The 26,959-nt window shown below is 41.9% G+C and overlaps 2 protein-coding genes across 2 annotated transcripts in view; one reads left to right on the top strand and one right to left on the bottom strand.

Moving 5' to 3' along the window:
• Nucleotides 1-26,959, top strand: part of DOCK5 (dedicator of cytokinesis 5) — a 239,175-nt gene that overhangs the window by 64,965 nt on the left and 147,251 nt on the right. Inside the window, exon 3 of the mRNA XM_017884392.1 lies at nucleotides 23,062-23,102. Within this exon, the coding sequence (XP_017739881.1) occupies nucleotides 23,062-23,102 (41 nt within the window). The remainder of the gene's footprint in view (nucleotides 1-23,061; nucleotides 23,103-26,959) is intronic.
• LOC108537809 (eukaryotic translation initiation factor 3 subunit C-like) lies at nucleotides 10,260-11,166 on the bottom strand. Its single transcript, XM_017885549.1, has 5 exons — nucleotides 11,145-11,166; nucleotides 10,986-11,051; nucleotides 10,815-10,902; nucleotides 10,551-10,713; nucleotides 10,260-10,453 (listed from the first exon to the last, which is right to left on the bottom strand). Exons 1-5 carry the CDS (start codon nucleotides 11,153-11,155, stop codon nucleotides 10,371-10,373), a joined length of 411 nt encoding a protein of 136 aa, XP_017741038.1. The 5' UTR covers nucleotides 11,156-11,166; the 3' UTR covers nucleotides 10,260-10,370.

Raw genomic sequence — 26,959 nt, 5'->3', positions numbered from 1 at the left:
CATTTTTGCTGCATCAGCTATAGAACTTTTTCATCTCAAAGGACGTCAGTACCTGTTTTTTAAAAGTAAGCACATGTTAAGGTGTGAAGGGCAGGGAGATTGAGAACACTCAGGTCTGCATCGTGAGCTTATCAAGTTCATTAACCACCAAGTGGCAGGTCAGCTTGACAGAGAGATTACTATATTGGATTATATTTTTCAATAGTGTTTCTTTTCTGGGATTCGTTTTTAAAATCGTGCCTATCTTGCCAGATGCCCCATGATAGGTCCTTGTATCTGCTAAGCACTTAGAGTTCTTGGCTGGATTCTCAAATTCCTTTATTATTTAAGGCAGCTCGAGGCAAGGGCAGGAGTACTTTGCAAACGTGAAATGCGATGGGAATGCTGAGTAATCACTTGTCTCCTACCCCTCCTCTCCTAGTCCCTCTTAACTTTAGAAAAATAAACAAAATGCAAACATCGACAGTCCTGCTGGGCGGAACTGAAGGGTGACACTGGCACTGTATTGTGGCCCTGGGATTTGTGTCTTCCAGCTTCCTGTGGGAGCTGACTTTGGGGCGCTCCCTCTGCACCCTGCCCCACCCTGCCCTCCAGATGTCTGCATACCAGATCTGTGTGTGTTTTTCCAGCGTGGACATGAATCCACCCAGACATAAAAAATGTTTTCTGCCCACCACCCAGGACAGAATACTATTTTGATTCTCCTTTTCTGTTTCCTGCTGTGTGGTTGGATGAAAAATTTTAGAAAGTATTGGCTCATTGAAGGCAAAGCTTGCTCCTCCTTCATCTGCAGAGCCTGTGCCTCCCTAGCTCCTGGTATACGGCGGGTGCTCAGCAACAATGTATTGAATGATGAAGATAAAATAGGAGACCAAGGCAAGCTGGTATAGAGAGTAAGGGGGTCAGGGATCACCTCCACAAAACCCTGGGTATTACAAGGCAGAGGTGCTGTTCCTTCTCTATGATTCAAGGCTAATGTTTTTTGGTCCTCTGCGATTATAGGAGGATTTAGTCATTGCTGAAGTTTTTGTTTTTATTTTATCTATTTATCTTTTTTTTAGAGACAGGGTCTTGCTGTCCCCCAGGCTGGAATGCAGTGGCATAATAATAGCTCACTGTAGCCTTGACCTCTTGGGCTCAAGGGATGCTCCTGCTTCAACCTCTTGAGTAGCTGAGACTACTGGTACATGCCACCATGCCCAGCTAATGTTTTTATGAAACCTTGCTGTGTTGCCCCGGCTGGTCTGGAACTCCTGGCCTTTTGTGATCCTTCCACCTCAGCCTTCCAGAGTGTAGGGATTACAGGCGTGAGCCATCGTGCCTGGCTTTGTGGGTTTTTTTTGTTTTTAAATGACAGCTTTCTTGAAATATAATCCAAATACCAATCAATTTACTTATTTAAAGTATACCGTTCGATGGATATTTACTAAGTTCACTGTGCAGAGGGTTGGGCAAATATCATCACTATCTACTTTCAGAACACTTTCATCATCCCATAAAGAAGCTCTGTACCCATCCGTAGTCATGCCTCCCCTGGCTCTAGGCAGCTTCAAATTCATTTCATGTAAGTGGAATCACACAATATGTGGTCTTTTGTGACTGACTGCCTTCATTTAGCATCAGGACGTCTTCTCTCTCGCATGCTCTCTCTCTCTCTCTCTCTCTCTCTCTCTCTCTCTCTTTTTAAAGAGACAGGGTCTTGCTCTGTTGCTCAGGCTGGAGTGCAGTGGCATGATCACAGCTCACTGTAGCCTTGACCTCCTGGTCTCAAGGAATCCTCCTACTCCAGCCTCCCAGGTAGCTGGGACTACAGGTGCACACTGCTATACCCAGCTAAATTTTTATTCTTTGTAGAGACAGGGTCTCACTATGTTGCTGAGGTTGGTCTCGAAATTCTGGGCTCAGGCAGTTCTCCTGCCTTGGCCTCGCAAGGGCCAAGTGTCCCAAAGTGTTGGGATTCCAGGCATGAGCCACTGCACCTGGCCCAACGTCATCTCTTTTCATTGCTGAGTAATAACGTATTGTGTAGGTACATTATATTTTATTCATTCATCAGTTGATGGGCATTTAGGTTGTTTAGATGTTTCAGCTACTATGAATAATGCTGCTGCGAACATTTGCATGCAAGTTTTTATGTGGACATATGTTTTCATCTCTCTTGGGTAGGTACCTAGGAGTGGAATTGCTGGGTCATAGGGTAACTCAATGTTTAATCTTTTGAGGAACTGTCAGACTGATTGAGCTTTGGCTCCAAAGCAAGTGAACGGAGTCCAGATGAGCGAGCTTCTATCCATTATCTTTTCTCACTCATTTGACTCTCTGGCCTTGCCCCTGAACTTCTTTTGTTACTAAATGAAGGAAAGAAGCAGAACTGACTGAGAAGCTATCTACTGCTCATCCACTACAGGTCTCCAGGAATTATTTATCTTCAGAGACTTTATCAGGAAACAGAATTCTTTAAGGACTGAAGCAAGCGTTCTTGCCTTTCTTCATCTTTGGCACTGGCCTGCCCACAGTCATTTCTGTGTCTTTGCTTCTTTTACTGTGGAATGTATTTGGCAGTGAGGTAGCTGTTTATTAGTGTGAACATTCCTTTCCACCCCAGATCCATGGCAGAAAGTGCACTGACTTCTGGAGATGCCGGGCCATGAGGTCATTTATTCATTCAACATTATTTGCTGAGCACCAAGTATGTGACAAGTACATGTATTGAGCATGAGAGATGTTCTGGGTACTCTGTGGTCTCTTGAGTGACAAAATGCAAGTTCCTTCTCTCGTAGGGTTTACATTGGAGGGATAGGCAAAAACAAGCAAACAAAGTAAGTAAATAAAACAATTCAGATATGTGCTTACAAATGCTATGGGGAGAAGAGGGCAATACTGCAGAGTCCAGAGGTGGAGGGCAGCGATGGAGAGGGAGAAGGAAGACTACTGTAGGTTAGATGCTTTCATCCTTGTCTAGGTTGACTGTCCCTGGGCAAGACATTGCAGCTGTCTTTGTGACAAGGACATTTCATCTAAATTGGAGTCACTTTTTGAATAGAAAGTGATCACATGTAAGTGCTTTGAAAAGTGCGTAGTACCTTGTACGTGTCAGGTTTCAGCATCCTGTTACCATGGAGCTCCCCTCTCCTGTGATTAACCTCGCTCCAGTCACAAGTGGTTTTAGGCCTGGAGTCTGAGGTTCCTCTAGTGCTGGTTTCCTGGGTTTAATTCATATCCATCGATTAACTCTTCTTCTGCTCCATAAACCACTCACAAGCTCATGAGAAAGGGTGGCTGGTGTGCTGGTGTTAGCAGTGATTTCTGGGGTAAATACAACACAATTGACTGCTGTTGGAACAAACACAATGAGACGTCTCAAAGGTGAGCTGAGCTGTACGAAGGCAGGCGCAGCACACAGTTTTATATTATTTCAGGGCAATTTGTAAAGACTCAAAGGATAGCACAAGTGCTTGGACTGGAACCAGAGGACATAGGCAAGCCTGAAAAGTTAAAAGAAACAAAAAGAAGTGTTTGTATATGTACAGGAGTTCCCCAGAATACCCATGTTATTTCTTCTGTATAGAAGGAGGCCAGTTTTTGAATGAATTCTAATCAAAAAATCTACTCCCCTCTAATATGAAAAGGAGTAAAAATGGATTAAGACTTGAGCTGTATGTGTTTTAAATCTCATCTTTGTAAAGCAGGCCTTTGTGAGGAGGGACAGCGGGCAGTGTTACAACAGGTAAGTAACATGTCAATGAATTTTGTCTGCATGTTTGCTAAAACTTTCTAACAGAGATATAAAAAAGGAGAGAGTGGGCCAGGCGTGGTGGCTCACGCCTGCAATCCCAGTACTTTAGGTGGCTGAGGCGGGCAGATCACATGAGGCCAGGAGTTTGAGACCAGTTTGGCCAACATGGCAGAACCCTGTCTCTAATAAATGCTCATCCTCACTGGCCATCAGAGAAATGCAAATCAAAACCACAATGAGATACCATCTCATACCTGCTCGAATGGCAGTCATTAAAAAGTCAGGGAACAACAGGTGCTGGAGAGGATGTGGAGAAATAGGAACACTTTTACACTGTTGGTGGGACTGAAAACTAGTTCAACCATTGTGGAAGACAGTGTGGCAATTCCTCAAGGATCTAGAACTAGAAATACCATTTGACCTAATCATCCCTTTACTGGGTATATACCCAAAGGATTATAAATCATGCTGCTATAAGACAAATGCACACGTATGTTTATTGGGGCACTATTCACAATAGCAAAGACTTGGAACCAACCCAGATGTCCATCAGTGATAGACTGGATTAAGAAAGTGTGGCACATATACACCATGGAATACTGTGTAGCCATAAAAAAGGATGAGTTCATGTCTTTTGTAGGTACATGGATGAAGCTAGAAACCATCATTTTGAGCAAACTGTCGCAAGGATAGAAAACCAAACACCACATATTCCCACTCATAGGTGGGAATTGAACAATGAGAACACTTAGACACAGGGTGGGGAACATCACACACTGGAGCCTGTCATGGGATGGGGGAAGTGGGGAGGGATAGCAAAAAAAAAGAAAAAGATAAAAAAAATTAGCCAGGCGTGGTGGTGTACACCTGTAATCCCAGCTACTTAGGAGACTGAGGCACAAGAATTTCTTGAACCTGGAGGGCAGAGGTTGCAGTGAGCTGATATCATGCCATTGCACTCTAACCTGGGCGACACAGGAAGACTCTTACCTCAAAAAAAAAAGAAAAAAAAAAAAAGAGTGCTTTTAAAAGATTTTTTTCAAGCAGAGGCTTACTAATCATCCTTCAGAGATGTGGTAAGAACCCTGCATTGGATTATGAGACAGTATGGTATCTAACGTTTTGAGAATGTCTGATTGTCATATTCTGCTATGCTCTATGACAATTAATTTTGTAACACTGAAATCTCTTTATTGTTCCTCCTTTCTACTTGGTCTTTCTCTACTTAGTCATCCATGCATAGTGGTTAGAAGTGAAGAGAGAGACAAAAGATTCAAAATTGCTGTTAAAAATCAATTCTTAATAGAACGTGTAAAAGTTTACTAGATATAAGCTTCAATAGGGGCATCCAAGGTATTTGTAACTTTCATTTACTTTTGTTACCCACTAATTAAAATAATTGAAAGTTTATTGTAATTCAAAATCTGTACAGTCGCCATGATCTAGGTACAGATACACTGCCTTTTCACATATGTAAATGGCAGTGAGCCTAACAGCTTAGATTTTATGACACTGCGTGCAAACATTTTGGCATTAGCATGGAAAGCAGATAAGGCCATGTGGCATTTTGTTGAGTGTGCTTGGTCACTTCCCACATCTGTTTGACCTTTACCTTAAGTACAGCTTGTTAGCTACTACTGCTGGTGACATATGTTCCTGAGATGTGTTTTTCAAAAGATATATGTGGCAGCAGGAGGGTGTTTACCAGAGAAATTAATTAAAAGGAGTGTCAGTGAAAAGTTTTATCCAGACTTAATCTTTAAAAAAAGGGAATGCCTTCTCCTATTTTTCCTTTTCGGGTATGTTTCAATACGCTTCTAAAATTCCATCTTTATTTATTTTAATGAGAAAGAGTATCATTCTGTCTCCCAGGCTGGAGTGCAGTGATGCAATCTTGCTCACTACAACCTCTGCCTCCTGGGTTCAAGCGATTTTCATGCCTCAGCCACCTGAGTAGCTGGGATTACAGGCACACGTCACCACACCAAGCTAATTTTTAGTAGAGACGTGGTTTTGTCATATTGGCTAGGCTGGCCTCAAACTCCTGGCCTCATGTGATCTGCCCACCTTGGCCTCCCAGAGTGCTGGGATTGCAGGCATGAACCACCATGACCAACCCTAAAATTTCATCTTTAAAAATATGCATGATTCAGGTATAGGCATATATGGAATTTTCTACTGTAGAGTTCAGAACTGTTTCCTGAGTGGTATCTTCATTCATTTATTCTGTCATGACTAAGTACTTGGAATTACCCATTTGGGCAGCTCCCATGCACCTAAGGAGGCAAACACAGTGAAAACAAAGATGCTTTTGGGAGTACTCTGGAGGAATGTGCCCAGGAGCTTTTAGCATTGCACAGATTTTGGACTGCAACAGATCTTGGTTGGATCAAGGGGTCGAAATGGGAGCAGTCCTTCCATCCCATGCACACACATACCCTCTCACAGCTGACTTCACACCCCGATTGCTGGACCATTCACATTATTTGGTGCATAACCTTTATTTTTTAAAAAATGTATTAGGTTATCTCCACATAACATCACTGTTGGGCTGGCTAAGCCTCAGTTAAGGATTACTGTAAGGAGAAAGCCTTAGAGGAAGATTTAAAATTGATTGAGGGCAAATGATCATAAGATATTTCTCCTCTTGCTTATGTTTGGAAAAAAATGTTAAATACATGCTTCTGCTTTGTCCATAGTAATATAAGAGTCATATCTTCAAAAGCATATACTGATGAAAGAATTCAGAATACTAAATAAATGGAAGCTGTTCCATGTTCATGGGTAGGGAGACTCAATGTCAAAGTGTCAGTTCTTCTGAAGTTGATTTATAGATTCAATGCAATCCCAATTAAAATCTCAGACAGTTATTTTGTTGATATTGACAGATGGATTCTAAAGTTATGTGGAGAGGCAAAGGACTCAGAACAACCAACATGAAGCTGAAGAACAAAGTTGGAGGACTGACACTACCTGATTTCACAACTTACTATAAAACTGTAGTAATCAAGACTGTGGTTTTTGTCAGAACACTAGACAAACAGATCTCTGAACAGAAGAGAGAGCTCACAAATAGACCCACACAAATATAGTCAGCTGACCTTTGACAAAGGAACAAAGGCAATACAATAGAGAAAAGATAGTCTTTTTAACAAATCGTGCTGGAACAACCCGACAACCACACGCTGAAATAAGAATTTATACACAGACCTTTCACCCTTGACAATAAATAAGTCAAAATGAATTCTAGACCTAAATGTAAAATATAAAGGTATAAAACTCTTAGAATATAATAACATGGAGAAATATAAATGACTTTGGATATGGGGGTAACTTTTAGACATAACACTGAAGACACAGTTATATGAAAGAAATAAGTGATAAACTGGACTTTATTAAAATTTAAAACTTATGCTCTGCCAAAGATAATGTCACGAGAATGAGAAGTTAAGCCACAGTTTGGGAGACAATCTTTGTAAAAGAGAAATTTGAGGCTGGGCACAGTGGCTCACGCCTGTAATCCCAGCACTTTGGGAGGCCGAGGCGGGTGGATCATGAGGTCAAGAGATAGAGACCGTCCTGGCCAGCATGGTGAAACCCCATATCTACTAAAAATACCAAAAGTTATCCAGGCGTGGTGGGAGGCGCCTATAGTCCCAGCTACTCGGGAGGCTGAGGCAGAAGAATTGCTTGGATCATGAGGTCAAGAGATAGAGACCGTCCTGGCCAGCATGGTGAAACCCCATATCTACTAAAAATACCAAAAGTTATCCAGGCGTGGTGGGAGGCGCCTATAGTCCCAGCTACTCGGGAGGCTGAGGCAGAAGAATTGCTTGAACCCAGGAGGCGAAGGTTGCAGTGAGCCGAGATCGCGCCACTGCACTCCAGCCTGGCAACAAAGTGAGACTCCATCTCAAAAAAAAAAAAAAAAAAAAAAAAAAAAGACGTTTGATAAAGTACTATTATCTAAAACATGTAAAGAGCTTTAAAACGCAACAATAAGAAAACAACCCACTTAAAACATGGGCAACGACCTTCAGAGAAACCTCACCGAGGAAGATATATATCCACGTGACATGTAAGTGTGTGAAAAGATATTCAGCATCATATGTCATTAGCGAATTGAAAAGTAAAGCAATGAGATACTACTATGCACCTATTAAAACAGCCAAACTCCAGAACACTGACAACACCAGATGCTGACAAGGATGTGGAACGACAGGAACTCTCATTCGTTGCTGATGGGAATGTAAAATGGTACAGCCACTTTGGGAGACAGTTTGTTAGCGTCTTAGAAAGCTAAACACACTCTTATCACACGATGCAGCGATTTCTGTCCTTAGTATTTACCCAAAGGAGTTGAAAACTTATACCCACACAAAGCATGCACATAGATGTTTGCAGCAGCTTTATTCATAATTGCCAAAATGTGGGAGTAAACAAAATGTCCTTCAGTAGGTGAATGGATGAACAAAGTGGTGCATCCAGGCAATGGAATATTATTCAGCGCTAAAAAGAAATGAGTTGTCAAGCCATGAAAAGACATAGATGTGCATGTTACTAAGTAAAAAGAGTCAATCCATATGACTCCAACTGTATGACATTCTGGATAAGGAAAAACTATGGAGATGGTAAAAAGATTCGTGGTTGCCAGGGGTTAGAGGGAAGGAGGGATGAACAGGTAGAGCACAGAGAATTTGTAGGGCAGTAAATCTACTCTGTATGATACTGTAATGGTGGAATCATATCATTATACATTTGTCCATACCCACAGAATGTACAATACCAACAGTGGACCCCAATGTAACCTATGGACTTTGGGTGATAATAGTGTGTCAGTGTAGGTTTGATTGCAACAAATGTACCACTCTGGTGGGGTATGTTGATAGCAGGGATGTCTTGTCAGGATACAAGAGGTATATGATAACTTTCTGTACCCTCTGCTCAGTTTTGCTGTGGACCTAAAATTAAAAGCTATTTAAAAATTGTAAGCTTATAAGGAGACTTTTGTGTCATAAATATTAACTCTGTGCTTCAGTACACCCATTCTGTTTCACCCATGGAGCTGAATGATTCAACAGAAATGGTCATAACAGCAGGAAACAGACTGCCTAAAAAACTTGTGTTTTATTGAGGGGTCTTAGAAACCCATGAAAACTTCACTTCTCTTCCTTGCCTCATCTCCGTGTATAATTCAGGCTACAACTAAGAACGGACAAGGCAACACAGGAAGGTTTCTTGTTACAGAAAGATTCTTAGTCTTACAATTATATTCTGTGTATCTGTTCCTAATGTTTGTCAGGCAACCAAGAATATTAAATATGTGTGTGTGTGTTTAATTTTGGCATAGGAATATAGGATTTTAAACAACTGTATCTAGCAATTTGGTTAATCTTCTAAATGGCAGGAACAATGAGTATTACGTTACTAACCTTGAATACTTGTTTAGTTTTCACCAATGCCAGTTAAAGAATCTGTTACAGGCCGGGCGCAATGGCTCAAGCCTGTAATCCCAACACTTTGGGAGGCTGAGGTGAGTGGATCACTTGAGTTAGGAGTTCAAGACCAGTCTGACCAACATGGCGAAAACTCCTCTCTACTAAAAATACAAAAATTAGCTAGGCGTGGTGGCATGTGCCTGTAATCCTAGCTACTCGGGAGACTGAGGCAAGAGAATCACTTGAACCTGGGAGGCAGAGGTTGCAGTGAGCCAATATCGCACCACTGCTCTGCAGCCTGGTTGACAGAGCGAATCTCCATCTCAAAAAAAAAACAACCAACAACAAACAAAAAACACAATCAACACAACTTAGATGATCAGAAAACAACCACATGCTTAGATATCACAGCAAAGGCCCAGTCTCTAAATGCACCCTCTTACTGATGGCACCTGTCTTGTTATGAACAGGTAACAGTGCATCTACACTTGTCTATACCAGCTCTCCCTTCTCCCTGCCTGGTGAACCCTGAGTCCAACCGTCACTACTGTCTCCACTACGCCTTTCCTGATGTTCCCCCCACCAACCCCCCGATCACATCCTCAATACATCCGTGACTTTTTTTTTTTGAGACAGTGTCTCGCTGTTGCCCAGGTTGGAGCACAGTGGCGTGATCTTGGCTCACTGCAAAACCTCCACCTCCCAGATTCAAGTGATTCTCCTGCCTCAGCGTCCCAAGTGGCTGGGACTACAGGCATGTGCCTCCACGCCCGGCTAATTTTTGTATTTTTAGTAGAGAGGGGGTTTCACTATGTTGGCCAGGCTGGTCTGGAACTCCTCATCTCACGTGATCCACCAGCCTTGGCCTCCCAAAGTGCTGGGATTACAGGCGTGAGCCACTGCACCTGGCCTTTTAAAACACCCATTATAACTTATGTTATTACAATTTTCTGTTAAATGTCAAAAAGCAACAAGCTCTTCAAGGTCAGGAATGTGTTCAGTTCACCTCTGCATCCAAACCTTGTGTCTGTCATGTGGGTAGAAGCTCAGAAATATAATCAGCAAATGAATGGGCTCAACACACCTTTGTGGCAACAAGCAATCAACCATAACAACTTTAAATAGACTTTTAATGCCTGAGGTGTGGCTTAGGACTTCAAGGTTGGATAGTCTAGGCGTGAGACAGAGTGGAGAGCTCAGTAGGCTGTTTGAGATGGCTGCTGGCGGTAGCCACCGCGGCGCATGTAGCCCTCGTTTTTGCGGTAGCCGTCCTTCTGGTCTGCAGGAGAGAGATGGGAAGGATTGGGAGGGAGTGCCAGGGGAGAGGCTGTGAGGGTACCAGAAGCCGGGCGAGGAGAGGAGCCGGAAGCACTCACCTCGGAAGTAGCCCCCGTAGGTGCCCTGTTTGTGGTCAAACACTCGCTCGTTGTTCTCCACCAGGCTGCCCAGCTTCTCGGCCAGCTGCAGAGCCAGGTTCTGCTGGGCAGTGGGCTCGGTGCGGTGCATTACCACTGTCTGCGTTGGCTGGTCCAGGGAGGCCTGACAGGTGCGAGGCAGAGGAGGGGACACGATACAGATCAGGCCCCTCCCCTCCAATCCCTCCATGGCTCCACCTGCCCGCTTCCCACCCCGGCCCCTACCATCAGCTCCTCATTAATGATCATTTTGCTGATGATGGAGTGCACAGTGGGCAGATCCAGCTCAAACATGTCTGACAGTGTCTCCATGCTGGGGAGAAAGGAGAGGACGGGGCAGTCAGGACCCTTGCCCACAAGGCTGGGGCCCTTCTGTGCCCCCAGGGCCCAGCCTACCTGATGGAGTCGTAGACACTGCTGTAGGTGAAGAGGTAGGTCCTCAGTGACTCTTCCTGGATCTTCCTGTGGGAAGAGGGGAGAGAAGGGACAACGGGGCCTCAGGCAAGGGGACAACCAGTCTCTTCTCCCCCGACCCACCACGGCCTGTCTGCTCACCTAACCAGCATGGTGCGGACTTTGTCNATACAAAGGGTGAAATTTTTTTTTCTTAGTGTCACTTTCATTGCTGACACTAAGTGTTTAATCAGGCTTTAGATAACCAATTTGGTAACTTTTGAGTTCGGCCCCATTTGGCCTCTGCATGTGTCTCGATGATTCTAGCCACAGTCTTAGGGTTTTCCTATCACTCAAATTTTTTTTTTTTTGTTTTTTTTTTTTTTTTTTTTTTTGGTCCTCTTTCTTTTAAAGTCATCTTTTCTACCATTTTCTTGGAGTAGGGAAGTTATGTTGGAAAATAAAATTATGTCTTCATATCAGGTACTATAGTCTGGATACCCCTAGCATGGTATTCTAGCTGTTTTGTGTGTCTCAGCTTTGGTTGTTGGCAGTATTTTAAGTAGTTGAGAGAGGTTCTGCTCTTTTTGAGGAGCACAAACACATTCTTCAAAAAGTAAGTAAAAAAGAACTCCAAATAGAGCCCTCCACAGTCAGCAGCACGGGAACCAGAAGACAGCCCTAAGCACTGCAGATGATCTCTGAACTGTGCCATTGGGTGGCTTCCGCGTCTGACATTTTACATCCCTCTCTATGCAAGGCATCGAGCTAAGGCCTTCCATGTACTGCCTCTCAGTTCTTACAATCCTGGGAGACCAGAGTTATTGATGCTCTTTTAATCAATGTGGAGATTTAGGTTAAGAAACTTGAAGAAATCCACACAGCTATTAAATGGCAGAGCTGTGATTCCCACCGGGGTTCTGTGTAATCCTAGTATAGTCTTTCCACAACATGCAGCCCTTCTGCAAATGACGTTTACACTTTGGACATGGCATAAAGTTTTCCAAAGGGGATAGGGTTGTTTTGCTTCTGAAACAGTCACCTGAAAAGTTCAGCCGCATCCCAAATGTGTCTGTATTGCAGTGAGCTCTTCCTGAACTTAGCTCCCCTCCACGGCTCTTAGCACACAAACCTGCCGTTTTCACCCAGCAGTCTCCTCACTGTCCTGGAGAGGGATCGGGGATTGGGGTTATACTGTCAAACTCCTTGAGGTCCCATCGCCTCTAGCATCACTCTTTATAAAAAGTGGACCTCATCTTGGTTGGTTAATTGTACCTCTCTCTTGTTCATCTTTCAAACTCATGCTGATGATAACAAAAGCAACGTAAGAGTGAGTTGCAGCAAATTCTTGGCTCCTCCTGGTAAAACCACATGCTACCTCCTATCATCTCAGCTTTCTTGACTGGTTTGATAAGTTAGAGAAATGCATCACAGAAGAGGAAAGTCAGACTTTTAGCAAGAGGGACTAACTGCTGGCGAGATTACTTTGCTTTAAAAAGGAAAGAAAGAAAACCACGTCCAGAAAATATAAAGGGAATTGGCCAACAAGTAGATGATGTTGTCCAGGATACAGGAAGTGTTGTTTCCTTCCTCTCGCTGAGCTTCCAGGGCTCTGTGAAGGCACAGAGGGAGGTTTCCTTGTTTTGCAGTGGAAATTTGGATATATCATCTCTCTATTTTGCTGACTGTGATTTGGTCCTCTTCCTCGCCCCTCACTGCCTGGACCAGGTCTGTCTGCTTGTCTCAGAAGGTATTTGCTGGTTGCAAATAGAAATCTCTGCCATCACCCTCTATATAAAGGCAACCAGAAGAAACTTTCTTGGTATTCTTTGCTACAGATATTATGGGGTAGCAAGATTAAAAATATTGTAATGTTTTTGTGGAAGGAAATTTAAGAGATTGAAACCGTAAGAACTTAAAATTGACAGTGGAAAAAATGGAGTTCCCCAGAGCTGGTTATTGTGGAGTTAGGATGGAGAACCAGGCCTTTTCGTGTCAGACAAGTTCTCTTTATAAAGAAGCAGTGGCTCTTCTATTCTGGACATTCTGGCCTCATAGGCAGGGTGCTTTAACACTGCCTGTCTCTACCCACTGGGCATGGGATCCCAGGAGAACAAAGAAGGGTCACTCAGACCCTGCTGCCCAAGTGTGTCTTGTGGGTGCAGGTTTCATTGCATATTCCTTATAGCAGTCTATTCTGTACCTAGCCAGTGGCTCAAGAACACCCGCCTTTCTCATTGTTATATTCATCAGATGTTTACTCAGTGCCTGCTGCATGCCAGGCGCTGCGAAGGACAGTTTTTTGTTTTGATCATTAAAAAAGTTAAATAGACCAGGCACGGTGGCTCACACCTGTAATCCCAGCACTTTGGGAGGCTGAGGTGAGCGGATCACTTGAGGTCAAGAGTTCAAGACCAGCCTGGCCAATATGGTGAAATTCTGTCTCTACTAAAAATACAAAAATTAGCTGGGCATGGTAGTGCATGCCTGTAATCCCAGCTACTTGGGATGCTGAGGCAGGAGAATTGCTTGAGTCTGGGGAGCGGAGGTTGCAGTGAGCCGAAATTGTGCCACTGTACTCCAGTGTGGGCAACAGAGCGAGACTCTGCCTCAAAGAATGAATAAATGAGTGAATGCATGAATGAATAAATAAAGTCAGAAGCCTTATCTCCTGCTTTTTCACTTAGATGGTGTGCCTATGCGTGTGTGTTTTATACTGTTAGAATTCCATGACGAAGCTCACCTGACCTGAGTGGTGGTGCATTGAGAAAGTGTCCTGCCTACTGTGCCCCAGCAGGGCCATGGGCCAGCTTGGTATAAGGGAAAGCAATGAGCTGGCAGGTAGGAGGCCTGTGTTCGTATCCCCAGCTTAGGTGGTAAGTGACTGGGAGATATGGGACAAGCCTTTTCAGTTCCTTAACTATGTTTTCTTTATTTAATTTATTTATTTACTTTTTATTTTATTTTTTAAGAGGCAGTCTTGCTCTGTTGCCTAGGCTAGAACACAGTGGCACCACCATGGCTTACTGCAGCCTCAACCTCTTGAGCTCAAGTGATCCTCCTGCCTCAGCCTGCTGAGTAGTTGGGACTACAGGCATGCACCACCACACCTGGCTGATTTAAAAATTGGTTTGTTTGTTTGTTTAAGAGAAAAGGTCTCACTGTGTTGCCCAGGTTGGTCTTGAACTCCTGACTTCAAGCAATCCTCCTGCCTTGGCCTCCCAAAGTGTTGGGATTACAGGTGTGAGCCACCGCACCTGCCCTCCTTTGCTTTAAGTAAGGTTGTTATTTTTCAGTGATTTCTTAGTTCCTTCCAATATCTGGCGATCTCAAATCCACAAAATTGAGCTCAGATAATTAACCTGGAAAACTCATTTGTCTCACCAAGAAGTATAAAAGAATAGAATCATCTTTTACCATCTTTGCATCCCTTGACTTTCTGCCTTTGAACTTATTTTCAAAAGCCCCAGTGAGATGCATGTGGAGTGTGGATATCGTGAGACCTGAGGCTCGGGAAGGTGGTGAGTGTGCTGCTCACAGGCAGAGGTGCAGTCACTATCTGTCTGTAAGGAAGGATTTTAGACCCAGCCCTTTGTCTGTCCTGTGATGAGTTTGCACCTGGCTGTTTCTGCTCACTGGCTTCCCAAGAGACAGCCAGCTTTTATTGGAAGGACAACTCACTGGGGATGGGAGGACAGGCTATGCCCATGGAAACCTGACAAGTTTACCTGGCCTACAGGGGATGGAGCCTTTGACCTTGGCCCCATTAACTGTGTTTTATCCAGCAACCTACCAGACCAGCGACACTTAAGGGAAAAACAACAGGATTTAGCACCTGCTTCTTCTCTGAGACCGCCGCCCCCGTTGCCCCCAGCCCCGGCAAACACACACACACAATGCAGGTGTATAGAAACAGCTCCTTGTCTCCTTCATAATTACCTTTAATTCCTAAGAGGTTAAAAATAATTTGTTGATCTTTTATGTGTGTACGTGGGATAAAACTAATTTATCTTGTGATCAGAAAGTTGGGAGAGATTTTATAAAACACTCCATAATTCCAGCATCTAAATGATGCTTTCCTTCTTGGGAAATCATGAGTACCTCTCAGTAATTGCTTCTGAGTTTTCAGCATATTCATGACTTTCTCTTTTGTGTGCCAGCGTCTACAAGCATTACCATTAAAAGCCCTTTTGTATTTAGTTATTTGTTTACAGATATGTTTCCTTCTTCCTTGAAGACAGTGTCTGGCACACTGGTGTTCAATAAGTGTTTTCATGTATAATGAATGAATGGACCACTTTAGTAGTGTAAGTCCTCAGCCTAAATGCACATCCTCAGAGAGAGACAATTTTCTTGCCTCCCTCCCTCCCTCCGTCCCTCCCTCCGTCCCTCTCTCCCTTCCTTCCTCCCTTCCTCCCTTTCTTCCTTTCTTCCTTCCTTCCTTTATTCTTTCCTTCCTTTCTCTCTCTCTCACGCTCTCTCTGTCTTTTTGTCCTTCTGTCTGTCTTGACAGGATCTCACTCTGTTGCCCAGGCTAGAGTGCAGTGGCGCAATCATAGCTGACTGCAGCCTCCAACTTTTGGGCTCAAGGGCTCCTCTGACCTTGGCTTCCCTAGTAGCTAGGACTATGAGTGTGTGCCACCTCACCTGGCTAGTTATTTTATTTTTAGTTTTTTGTAGAGTCAGGGTTTTGGCTATGTTGCCCAGGTTGGTCTCCCACCTCAGCCTCCCAAAGTCCTGGAATTACAGATGTGAGCCACCACGCCCAGAGAGAATTTTCTAACCATGTTTTCTAAAGTAGCTTCATTCTCAGGAGTTGGCCTTCCCCAGGTTAGCCTCTTCTATTCCTTCGTAACTTTTAGCCCTATATGAAATTACTTTTCTTGTTTATATGCTTGTGTGTTTACACATATATTTTTTTCTTTCCATTATTAAGTAAGATTTAGGACACGGAGACATTGAGTACTTTGCTTTCCTAACATCTGTAACTAATTGTTCACTGGAGAAATGAATCTCCAATCTGCAATTGAACTTCTGGAAATAGCAAAACTTGTTCAGAATGAATTTTGGAGCATGCAGTAGTAATTAAGATGAATAATGTCTTTGGGAAGACACAATACCACGTAAAGTAGTGGAGAAATAGTTCTGTGCTTTTTCACACTTGACTCAAACTTGTTTCAGAGACATTTCCAAACAAAAATATTCAGTCATATTTCAGAATGCAATTCTGTGTTACTTTGAGGTGGTTACTTTATAGACTGATATTCACTTGACAGTGTCAGTGTTTACATTTAAAAAAATTGCAGTAAAATTTATATGCAACACAGTGCACTCATCTTATAGTTCAGTGTGTTTTATGAAATGAATGCAGCTTATATACCTAAACATTCCAATCAAGATAAAACACATTTCCCTCACCCCAGAAAATTCCTTGGTATCTTTATCCACACGGTTCCCATCCTCAGTAAACAGCCACCAATCTGGTTTAGATCACTGCGAGTTAGTTTTACCTGTGAGTCAATGTCATATCAGTGGAATTAGATGTGTCTTTTGTGTTTGGTCTCTTTCACTTATTGTAATGGTTTTTAGGTTCATCCATGATGTTGCACATCCGTAGTTTATTCCTGTGTATTGCCAAATATAAATTTATTACATATTATATTTTATAGTAAATAATATAGTATGTACATGTAACATTGTTTGTTGATACTCCCATTAATGTACATTTCGATGGGTTCCAGCTTTTGACTATTAAAAATAAAGCATTCATAAACATTCTTATAAAGCATCAGAGTGAGGATGTGACCAGGTCATAGGATAAGTGTAAGTTTAACTTTATAAGAAACCACCAGCAATGGAAGGGAGTTCCAATTGCTCCATCTCCTTACCAGTGATTGGCGCAGTCAATCTTTTTACCTTTAGCCATTCCAGTGGGTGGATAGTATCTCACTGTGTCTTTTTTTTAGAGTTATAATTTGCATGGAGTAAAATTCACCCTTTTTAGTGTAAAATTCTGCAGGTTTTGACAAATGCATGCAATCACGAAACACAACCATGGTCAAGCTACAAAACCATTCTGTCAGCCCCAGAGTTCTCCCATGTCCCCATGCCACCCTGAGTACTTGGCAACTACTCATCCGTTTTCTATCCCTATAATTTTGCCTTTGCCTAGTTCTGGCCTACCAGGATTTATCAGCTGTATATTTTTAAAATTTTATCAGTCATATATGTTTATAAATTTAAACATCCAGACCATTTCTACAAGGTTTACAATGAAAACAGGAGACCCTTTTAACTCCTTGAATTCTGAGGAGTTTCAGCTTTTCAGAAGTCTTTCAACTCTTTCAGCCAATTTTGTGGCATAAATATCTTTATTTCTAAATTCATTTCTTACTGTGGAAGATAAGGATTTCACTCTTCTGTATACCCCACCAACCATACAGATGCCTATTAATCCCTCTTAGAAAAGCAAATATAGATACAATTTTTTTTTTTTTTTTTGAGACCGAGTCTCACTCTATCTCCCAGGCTGGAGTGCAGCGGCGTGATCTCAGCTCACTGCAACCCCTTCCTCCAGGTTCAAGCGATTCTCCTGCCTCTGCCTCCTGAGTTTTTTTTTTAAACACTTAGGATTTGGGTTGTTATGGCTATGTAGTGGAAGCAACAGAGGCTGTGGGATTTACCTGATTACATTTCCTTTCTTGAATAATATGTTTTTCTAGAGCTAATTCCTTTTTTTCTTCATTCTCTGTGAATGTACCTCTATTTCATACTCAAGGTTGCTGATAGAATTGTTGCCTGCCTTTTAATATGTTCAGACAGATAAGATCATTTCTCAGTTCTTTTTTTTCTTGGATTCATTCCTCATGGGACCGTCTGTCCTCCTCCCTAGTTTGAGACTGGTTGCACTTTCCCAGTGACATAGCTCTTTTTCTGAGAGCTCCCTTTATCATCTCTCCTGAGACAGAAAAATAGGAACTAACTAGGTAATTCAACTAGGGGTAGTATGCATTTGTATACTTATAGATTAATACCTGTTCATTTTGACTGATCCACGTGTATAAAAAGTCATGAATTCACATGGATGCCTTTAATCTCAATCCGGCAGCACAGGGTTCATTCAAGATTTTTCCCTTCTGGGGCTTATAGCTCCATTGTATAATAGTAAGAAACCTAGCTTCCCATATTTTTAATAGATTTAGCTATTTGATCAGTTTCCTTGTATGCAACTGATCACTCATCCCCATTAGCATGCTGTCTCCCGTGGTAACACCCCCTTCACCCTGTTTTTGCTCTGATATCCAAGGCCGGTGCACCACCCCCAAGTCCTGTGTGCGGATACTCCCTCGCCTCACTTAGGCTCTGACACCCCGTTTGCTCCCTTACATGGATGCCCAGCTCATTCCCCCGGGGCTCTGACATGCCAAGCCAGTCTGGATCCCTCTGCGGATGTGCAGCCCTCCCCCATTGCAAATGCCCAAGTCACTCTGCTCCACCCCATGGCTCAGGACTCACTGCCCAGGAGGGAGAGCAGAAGGGCCAGGATCCATCTCCTGATTCTGTCCTGATTCCCATTCCGCAAGTTTTTCCTTTCTTCAATCTTCGTATACCAAAGACTACCGTCCTCCTATTTGCTTAAGCCCAAGATACAAATACTTTTGAGAATTTGCCTTTACTCCCCCATTCATGGCCACCTGCAGCAAAGTCATGAGCAATGCCTGTTGATTCATATATATCATGTGCCTGGGTGTGGTGGCTCACGCCTATAATCCTAGCACTTTGGGAGGTCTAGGCAGGCGAACTGCTTGAGTCCAGGAGTCCGAGACCAGCCTGGCAACATGGGGAGATGCCGTCTCTATAAAAAATGCAAAAAATAGCCGGGCGTGGTGGCATGTGCCTGTAGTCCCAGCTACCAGGGGTCAGGGGTGGGTGCTGAGGTGGGATCCATTGAGCCAGGGTGGCAAAGGTTGCAATGAGCCATGATTGTGCCACTGCACTCCAGTCTGGGTGACAGAGTGAGATCCTGCCACAAGAAAAAAACAAAAAATAAAAAAATAAAAAACCTCACAAATATATATATATATCTCCTGCTTTTTTTTCATCTCTCCTCCTGTTCGCTGCACCCACCACTCCCCTTTGGTGTTCCTCTTTCTACTACACCTCACATCCCACAATCCATTCCCATATAGCAGCAAGGATGCTCTTTTAAAAGCCTAAGGCAGCCAGGCACAGTGGCTCACGTCTGTAATCCCAGCATTTTGGGAGGCTGAGGCAGGTGGATCAGTTGAGGTCAGGAGTTCAAGACCAGTCTGGCCAACATGGTGAAACCCTGTCTCTACTTAAAATACACGAAATTACCTGGGCATAGTGGCACAGCTCTGTAATCCCAGCTGCTGAGGAGGATGAAGTGTGAGAATTGCTTGAAGCTTGGAGGAGGAGGTTGCAGTGAGCCAAGATTGCACCACTGCACTCCAGCCTGGGCGACAGGACTGTCTCAAAAAAAAAAAAAGGCATAAGCATAAGGCATGATGACATTTGAAACCCTCCAATGCTTCCTGCTGTACTTAGAATAAAACTTGAATTTCTCCATGGCATATAATACCTATGTCTGGTAATTAATCTTGGCTACACATTAGCATTACCGGGGGGCCTTTTTGTCTGGGCCTCACCCCAGTCCAGTTAAATCAGAATATTTGGTGGTGTGACCCAGGCATCAGTATTTGTAAAAGTTCCTGGTGGATCTCCTCGGTGTCCAGGGTTGAGAACCAGGCCTCCTCTAACTACCTTCTTATTGCCTCTCCCTATCTCAGTCTCTTGTGCTAAACTCTGGCCGTGCCATTTTTCTTCTGTCTTTGAACTTCAGGTTTACTCTTGCCTCACAGCTTCCTCGCTTGATTTGTTCCTGTCTGGAAGTTTTTTTGCCCAGATCTGTTAATGGCTCATTCCTTTTAGCTTCTTAGAGTAATCTGTCCTCAGTCACCATATTTAAAATAATGTGCCATGTTACCAACCATTCTCTGCCATGTTACTTTCCTGGAGCACGTCTTCCTCTTCGCACTGTCGTTATCTCAGCTCATCCTACTTGTATATATTTTTAACATTAGAGTGTAATAATCTTCATGTGAACTCTTGCTTTCCACTACATCCTGGTTCTTAATTAGTGCTTAATAAAGATTTGTAGAATGACTGCATGTAGCGAGGAGAAGAATCAGGTAAGGGATCTGTTGGACAGACAGTGTGCAGCAGCCAGAGAGACATTTGGATCAGTGAAGTGAAATGGAGCAGATGAGAGTCCTGACTCATGGAGATTACTTGAGAAGCCAGGTATAAAGTAAATAATTTTGACAGTGGAATTAGCAACTCTCTGTTACTTTCAATTGGAGAGGACAGATTTTTATTCTGGATTAGAGCAATCCCAAGAAAGCAGAAATGACTTGTGAGCCTCCTGAAAGAGCAACCCTCAGCCTAGAATAAGTTGGTGTTCGCCATGGTTGCTATGAACTTGCTTTTTGCAACTGTTACTTCCCCTAAATGTAGACAAGAGTAGCCCTCTGGACTCGTTATCCCCTCACCATTCCCTTTATTTTAATAGTGGAATAACTTAAGAAAGCATCTGAGATCCTGCTGACCAGTTCACACCACCCACCGATTGCAGCTGCGTCTTTGCATTATGCCTTCTTAACCCTAATAGCAAACTATATTTAATTATGATCATCTTACTGTAAATACGCGGGATTAATTGGAAAACTGGATTCTTGCTTGTATGACAACCCAGGTATGTAATGTGGAAATGAGCGAACATACTCGTGAACTGTTACCATATTCTGTGCAGTTATTAAAATAGAATTTATGGAGTTCTGACAGTATATGCTTAAAGCTCCAGAGGTAGATCTGTTCTCTTATGCGTGATACAAGGAAAATGAACATTCATGTTTACAAATTCAGCATGATAATTTTGTGCCTTTAGATAGGGCTTATACACATACCACAATTCTAGAGAAGACATAGGAGATTAAAAAAAAAAAGTTTTCTCAACAGTGACAGGCTTAGGAAGCATAACTCCTTGATGAATGGCTGTGCAAAATACTGTTTACAAAAGTACAGATAAATTCTTCTTTGAAAGTGGAATGAAGTTTGTATTGTGACAGCTTGGCTTTGACAGCACAGAACTACGAAAACTACTTGGAAAAGATGAACATCTTGTTTCTCAGCCTGCTCCCCTTGCGCTCCACTCTTGTCCCAGGGTGAATTCGAAGCCATTTAGTCATGCAAAAGCCCATTTTCATGTTTTCATACAACCAAGCAAGTATATACACATAGGTACAGACCTTGAGACCTGGGGAACAATGCTTAGCTTAGTATCCTTCTTATTCCTGAATCTCTTACACTTGGCATCCTAAATCGGGGGAAGTGTTTCCTGTTTAGATATCTTTTTCTCAGCCATGTGCCTTGATGCAAGCCACAATTCCACAGCATAGTACTCCATGCCTCGCTGTAAAACCTAACAAATCCTTTCAATGTCTGAATGCCACAGTTTAAAATATTTGTGAAATATTACTTTTACAATAATATTTGCGAAAATATTATTGGATATATGCCTAAAGAAGGTAAATTCAGTTTTCTACTTGTAACATGTATGAAATAGAGTATGTGTCTATTTTCTGGTTGATTTCATGTAGAACAAATTACAAGAGAGTTCTAGGATCCTATTGGCAGATGCCTGGAGTTTTAATTACAGTTTGCATCTACTCACTGTGTGTGTATGGCTACGTTATATATGTGTGCCGTTACTTTTAGTGGCAAAAACCACAATTACTTTTGCACGAACCTAATACCACAGCGTTTACCTGGGTAAGATGACCACACTGATGCTTTAGTTGATGGGCATGGAGAATGAGAGAAATTATCACAGTGAACTTCCTATAGTAGGTGTTCAGCAAATAGTTAATATAAAAAATCTGTTTAGGGACAGATTAAATTATATACTCTCTAGAAGATTGAGGGTTGGAAAATATCTGTAGGGGTATGTGCCTAAGTTGGAATTTTTTTTTTTTTTGGAAACGGAGTCTCGCTCTGTCACCTAGGTTACAGTGCAGTGGTGTGATCTCGGCTAACTGCAACCTCTGCCTCCCAGGTGCAAGGGATTCTCCTGCCTCAGCCTCCTGAGTAGCTGGGATTACAGGCATGCACCACCACGCCTGGCTAATTTTTATATTTTTAATAGATACGGGGTTTCGCCATGTTGGCCAGGCTGGTCTTAAACTCCTGACCTCATGATCCGCCTGCCTCAGCCTCCCAAAGTGCTGGGATTACAGGCGTGAGCCACCGTGCCTGGCCGGAATTTTTAAAAAGAAGTTAAAGCCTTTACCTAAAGCCTCAGCAAGCAAACACATAAGATCTTTTTTATGGGGAGCAGAGGTTGCGGGGGGGGGGTGTTGCTTTTAGCCATTTACCGAAAGAAGTTGCAGCACAATTTCGTTTATTACTCATTATTAAAATGGAGATTATTTTCAAAGTGCAATATTTGTCTCCATAAGAATACTGCTCAGTTCAAGTTTAAAATTTCCTCCCAAGCGCGCGGGAAGTCGCGTTTCGTAACTTGGAACTCAGCACAAGAGTTACAGCAAATATATTATTAAAAAAAAAAAATTTAATGGTATAAGCGGCTACATGTAAGAAAGCATGTATACAATGAAAGTCCATACTTATTCATGCAAAAACATTTATTAAATGACTGTAAGGTATTAGGGTGATAAGAAACGAGATGTCGTGTGGTTTTTTTTTTTTTTTTTTTTTTTTTTTTTTTCTTTGTTCTATTCTTCCTCCAAAGGAGTAGAGATGAGGCTAGGTTCTATGTGAATTTTAAATCCGATTGTTATTAAGAGAATACAACTCTAAAATTCAATTAGATTTTTATTGTGTAATAAACTAAAACATTTATCTTCTAACGTACTGTTAATCATCTCTGTCAATTGTTGCTTCCCAGTATTGCTAATAGAACATGAGAGAATATATTGCTAATACCTTTCTGATATCCCAGAAAACATAAAATATTTTGTGTTCTCTTTTGCTCTGACAGGTTGGTACAGAGGATATACCCTCCAAAATAAATCTAAAAAGGTATGACTTCTCATCCACTTTTTATTTCGTTTGGAATCTGTCCGCTAGTTTTGTACTGTGCTATGTGACCCTCTCCTCTGCTCTCTGCTGTCTCTAGACCTAGTTTGCTTTCTCTTTGTTGGCTCTTCTTTGAATTTGAAAGCAAATTCTCTGACCTCACTGCCTAAATGTAATAGTGTCAATCCCATTGACTATATTTCCCACCAGCCAATTCAAGGAGAGAGTCCTGGAAGACTTCTTACTTCCTGTCCCTCGAGTTAAGCAAGTTGGTAACACATTCATTGCTCTAGTGGGATCTGTCTTTCCGGGAGGGGTGGATCCATACTTCTTCCTTTATCCTTTGCTTCCAATGCTACCATTCCAAGCTAAAGGATATCCCCATTTCCACTTGATCCTTTCCTTCATTGTAAATTGGATAAACAAGAGTGGTTTTCATATTGTGAGCCTCATACCCCAGTAATACATTATGAAATCAATATGGTGGATTATAACCAATTTTTTCCAAAAAATGAAACCAAAAAGTAGAGAACATGAGATGCAATGGTAAGTACTGTTTTGTGAAACTTTTATTTTAGGTATATGATTTATTGTTTTTATTATATTTTATGTATTTCGTATGTAGTACTGGTTGCCGTAAGAATGTATCTCTTACTGTGCAACAAAGGCACAGTTTGAAAAATACTGACCTAAATGGATCCTTTTGCCGGTGCCAAAACTACTAATTGTCAGGCTAAAGAAAATCTATTAATTATGTTAATACCCCCCTCAGTTTCTTTTAGGTCTTGTCAGCACTTTTCCTTTGATACTGCTCACTGGGGCAGCATGACATGTCAGCACTTCCTTTTGAAAGAGCAGAGTTGATAGGCCCATATTATTTCACAATTAGTTCACATGCCAAATAGCAAATTAGGAAAGGGATGAGAGAAACGTTTTAGAATTTATCAAAAGAGGAGTGAAAAAACAAAACCAGACCCACGGTTCTTACTCTTCACGGACAGCATGAGAAAGACGTAATCCTGCACAAACAGGCTGATGTTACACACCCAACTCTCCAAAGAGTATAGGGTCCAGGAAAACACCTTTCTACAGGTATAGTTCATTAGAAACCAGGACTGCTTCTTCATTATTGATGCTTAAATCACACTCAGTGTTTGCACACGTATGTGTGCACATACACATTTTGTTAACTTTGACAGTTTACTAATCTAGCACAATAAAGGAATGTTTGCTTTTAATGCAACTCCCGCAATTTTGATCCTTTTTTCTCACCCCAAGCCAGAGAATGAACTTTTCTACCCACAGTTATTCTTGTGTCACACGTCTTTATTTCAAACCAAATTATTTTCATTTAATCTCTTGCTGACTTCAGTTTCTCTGGGCCGTCAAATAGGGGTCCAAGACAGCAGGCATGCCAGAATAAATGAGAACATGATAGAACTCAAGTGAAAACTTTTCTTCTGGGATCCTCAGTGGCACAGAGTACTTGATATGCCCACTCCTGCTTTTTTAGCCCTATTGGTGTTAATTTTACTCACGGTTATGGAGGTGGTAGTTATTTCAAAGCACAATTAGAGCTAACAATTTTGATGTTCCGAATTTGTTAAACAGTAAGAATACTTACGTCACTTAATTCCCAATCTTTTTTTTTAAAAAAAATGTTAATTTAAAAACAATAAACAAAAGGCCATCCTCAAAATTATGTGATGAACTTAAGGAACAAATGAAACTCTTGATTTTTCACTGGGAAATTCAATTACATTCAACCAAGGTCCTAGATCAGGTCTTCCTTTTCACAGACTACAGTATGTAAGGATCCTTTTGAACATGGAAGACCTTGCTTTCCAAAGTATCCTATGATTTTTTAATACAGTCGTTCCTCATTTCCACAGGGGATTGGTTCCAGGATCCCCACAATACCGAAATCCATGGATGCTCAAGTCCCTGATATAAAATGGTGTCGCATTTGCATATAACCTCTGCGTTTCCTCCTGTGTACTTTAAATCATGTCTAGATTATTTATAATACCCAATACAATGTAAATGCTATGTAAATAGTTATTATACCATATTGTTTAGGGAATAATGACAAGGAAATAAACGTCTGCTTACTTTTTTTTTTCTATATTTTTAATCATCGGTTGGTTGAACCCATGATATGGAGGGCCTTGTGTATGTAAAAATCAATCTAGCTAATAGTGCCATTGTTGTTGGCTTTGAACGGTAGATAGATAGGGTGCCCCACCAGGATCTAAATGGTAAATTCTGGATATGTTTTTAATTTTTTTGTGTTCATTAAGGAGTGCTTAAAACCTTTAAACTTAAAATCTCATCCTTTAGAAGAAATCTTTTAGTGAGAGTTTCTCTTTGTTCTCTTGATAGTAAAGAAAAACTTTCTAATTCAATGAAACGATGACACAGACAAGGGCCATGCATTTATTTGATGGTTGTTTTAAGTCGAAATATCCTTCGTGTGGAGAGATCCAGGGAAAATACAGGGAATTCAGATTCAGTTGCTGTGAATTCTGCTCTGCTTTTGACACCCCTTCATTAAGAGATCAGCTCATTAGAAATGCTCTCCTGTGCTTTGTCCCTCATTTCTCCATCTTTAGGGGGCAGAGCTACTTGCAAGCCCTAATGTTTTAATGGAAATTCTTGGTGTCATTTATAAGCTGACTCAGTCATTTAGAGTGATAAAAGGAGCTAGTGGTTTTACAAATCGAAGAAGCCAAGTGCTTTTCCGAAACTGATTATTGATCCCGGCGGAATTGTGGGAGTGTGGATAAGGGCAACATCTAGAAAATCATTAGTTTATTTTTCTACTCAAGTGGGTGGCTTAACAGGAGCAAGGAGAAGCAGAACTGAGAGATAGGCTGTAAATCAGAAACACATGACCTAGGTTTACTCTGACTTTCTGTGTGCCGTCGTGGCATAGAAGACATTCTATAAGCATCAAATTTACCAGAGCAATTCTATGACTGTAAATTGCCAAGTGTCATCATGGAAAGGTGAAGCCTACAGATGACAGAGTGGTAATATAACACATACATACATACATACATATATTTGAGACAGGATCTCAGTCTGTTGCTCAGACTGGAGTATAGTGGTGTAATCGTGGTTCGCTGCAGCCTTGACCTCCTGGGCTCAAGCAATCCTTCTGCCTCAGCCTCCTGTGTAGCTGGGACCATTGGCATGTGCCACCATTCTGTACTAATTTTTTAATTTTTTGTAGAGACGGTGGTCTCAGTTTGTTGCTCAGGCTGGTCTTGAACTCCCGGGCTCAAGCGATCCTCTTGTCTTGGCTTCCTGAAGTGCTGGGATTACAGGCATGATCCAATGTGCCCTGCCTTAAATATTCTTTTAATATGAAAACAATCATGTCTGAACACCCAGTATGAATCGTCTGCTTATGATCTGCTTAGATGTCACAAAATTCATCACTGTGCAGTTATGTTTCTGAATACTTCTAACTTGAATGTTCTCCATTTATTAGGAGGGACTAGTCACCAGATTGTGAATACATGAAAATTTTAATTGGTCCTTTACCTTCTGATTTCAAAAACCTTCAGCAAGGGTATTCTTTTGTAGTAGCAATGTAACATTTCACTTTTGACGTCCAGAATTGGATCCTTGTAACTAAACAGTTTATCTCTGCTCAGCACCTCCCCCGCCCCACTCCTGCTTTTTTTATGAGTTTTGGACGTTTTTTTATTGTGGTAAAAATATATATAACATAAAACTTACCATCTTAGCCATTTGTAAGTGTGCATTTCAGTGGCACTAAGTACATGCTCATTGTTGTACAACCATCAACACCATCCATCTCCAGAAGTCTTTCATCTTTCCAAACTAAAATT

The sequence above is a fragment of the Rhinopithecus bieti genome, unplaced genomic scaffold, assembly GCF_001698545.2.
Source record: "Rhinopithecus bieti isolate Rb0 unplaced genomic scaffold, ASM169854v2 scaffold_315, whole genome shotgun sequence".
In the NCBI taxonomy this organism is placed as follows: Eukaryota; Metazoa; Chordata; class Mammalia; order Primates; family Cercopithecidae; genus Rhinopithecus; species Rhinopithecus bieti.
The sequence above is the reverse complement of the archived record's forward strand: the minus strand, read 5'-3'. Positions and strand labels throughout refer to the sequence as shown.

Coding starts and splice junctions, on each gene's coding strand:
- LOC108537809 (XM_017885549.1), bottom strand. Junction 10,714..10,814: donor TCATTAATGAGGAGCTGATG/GTAGGGGCCGGG, acceptor CGCACCTGTCAG/GCCTCCCTGGACCAGCCAAC. Junction 10,454..10,550: donor CTACGGGGGCTACTTCCGAG/GTGAGTGCTTCC, acceptor TCTCTCCTGCAG/ACCAGAAGGACGGCTACCGC.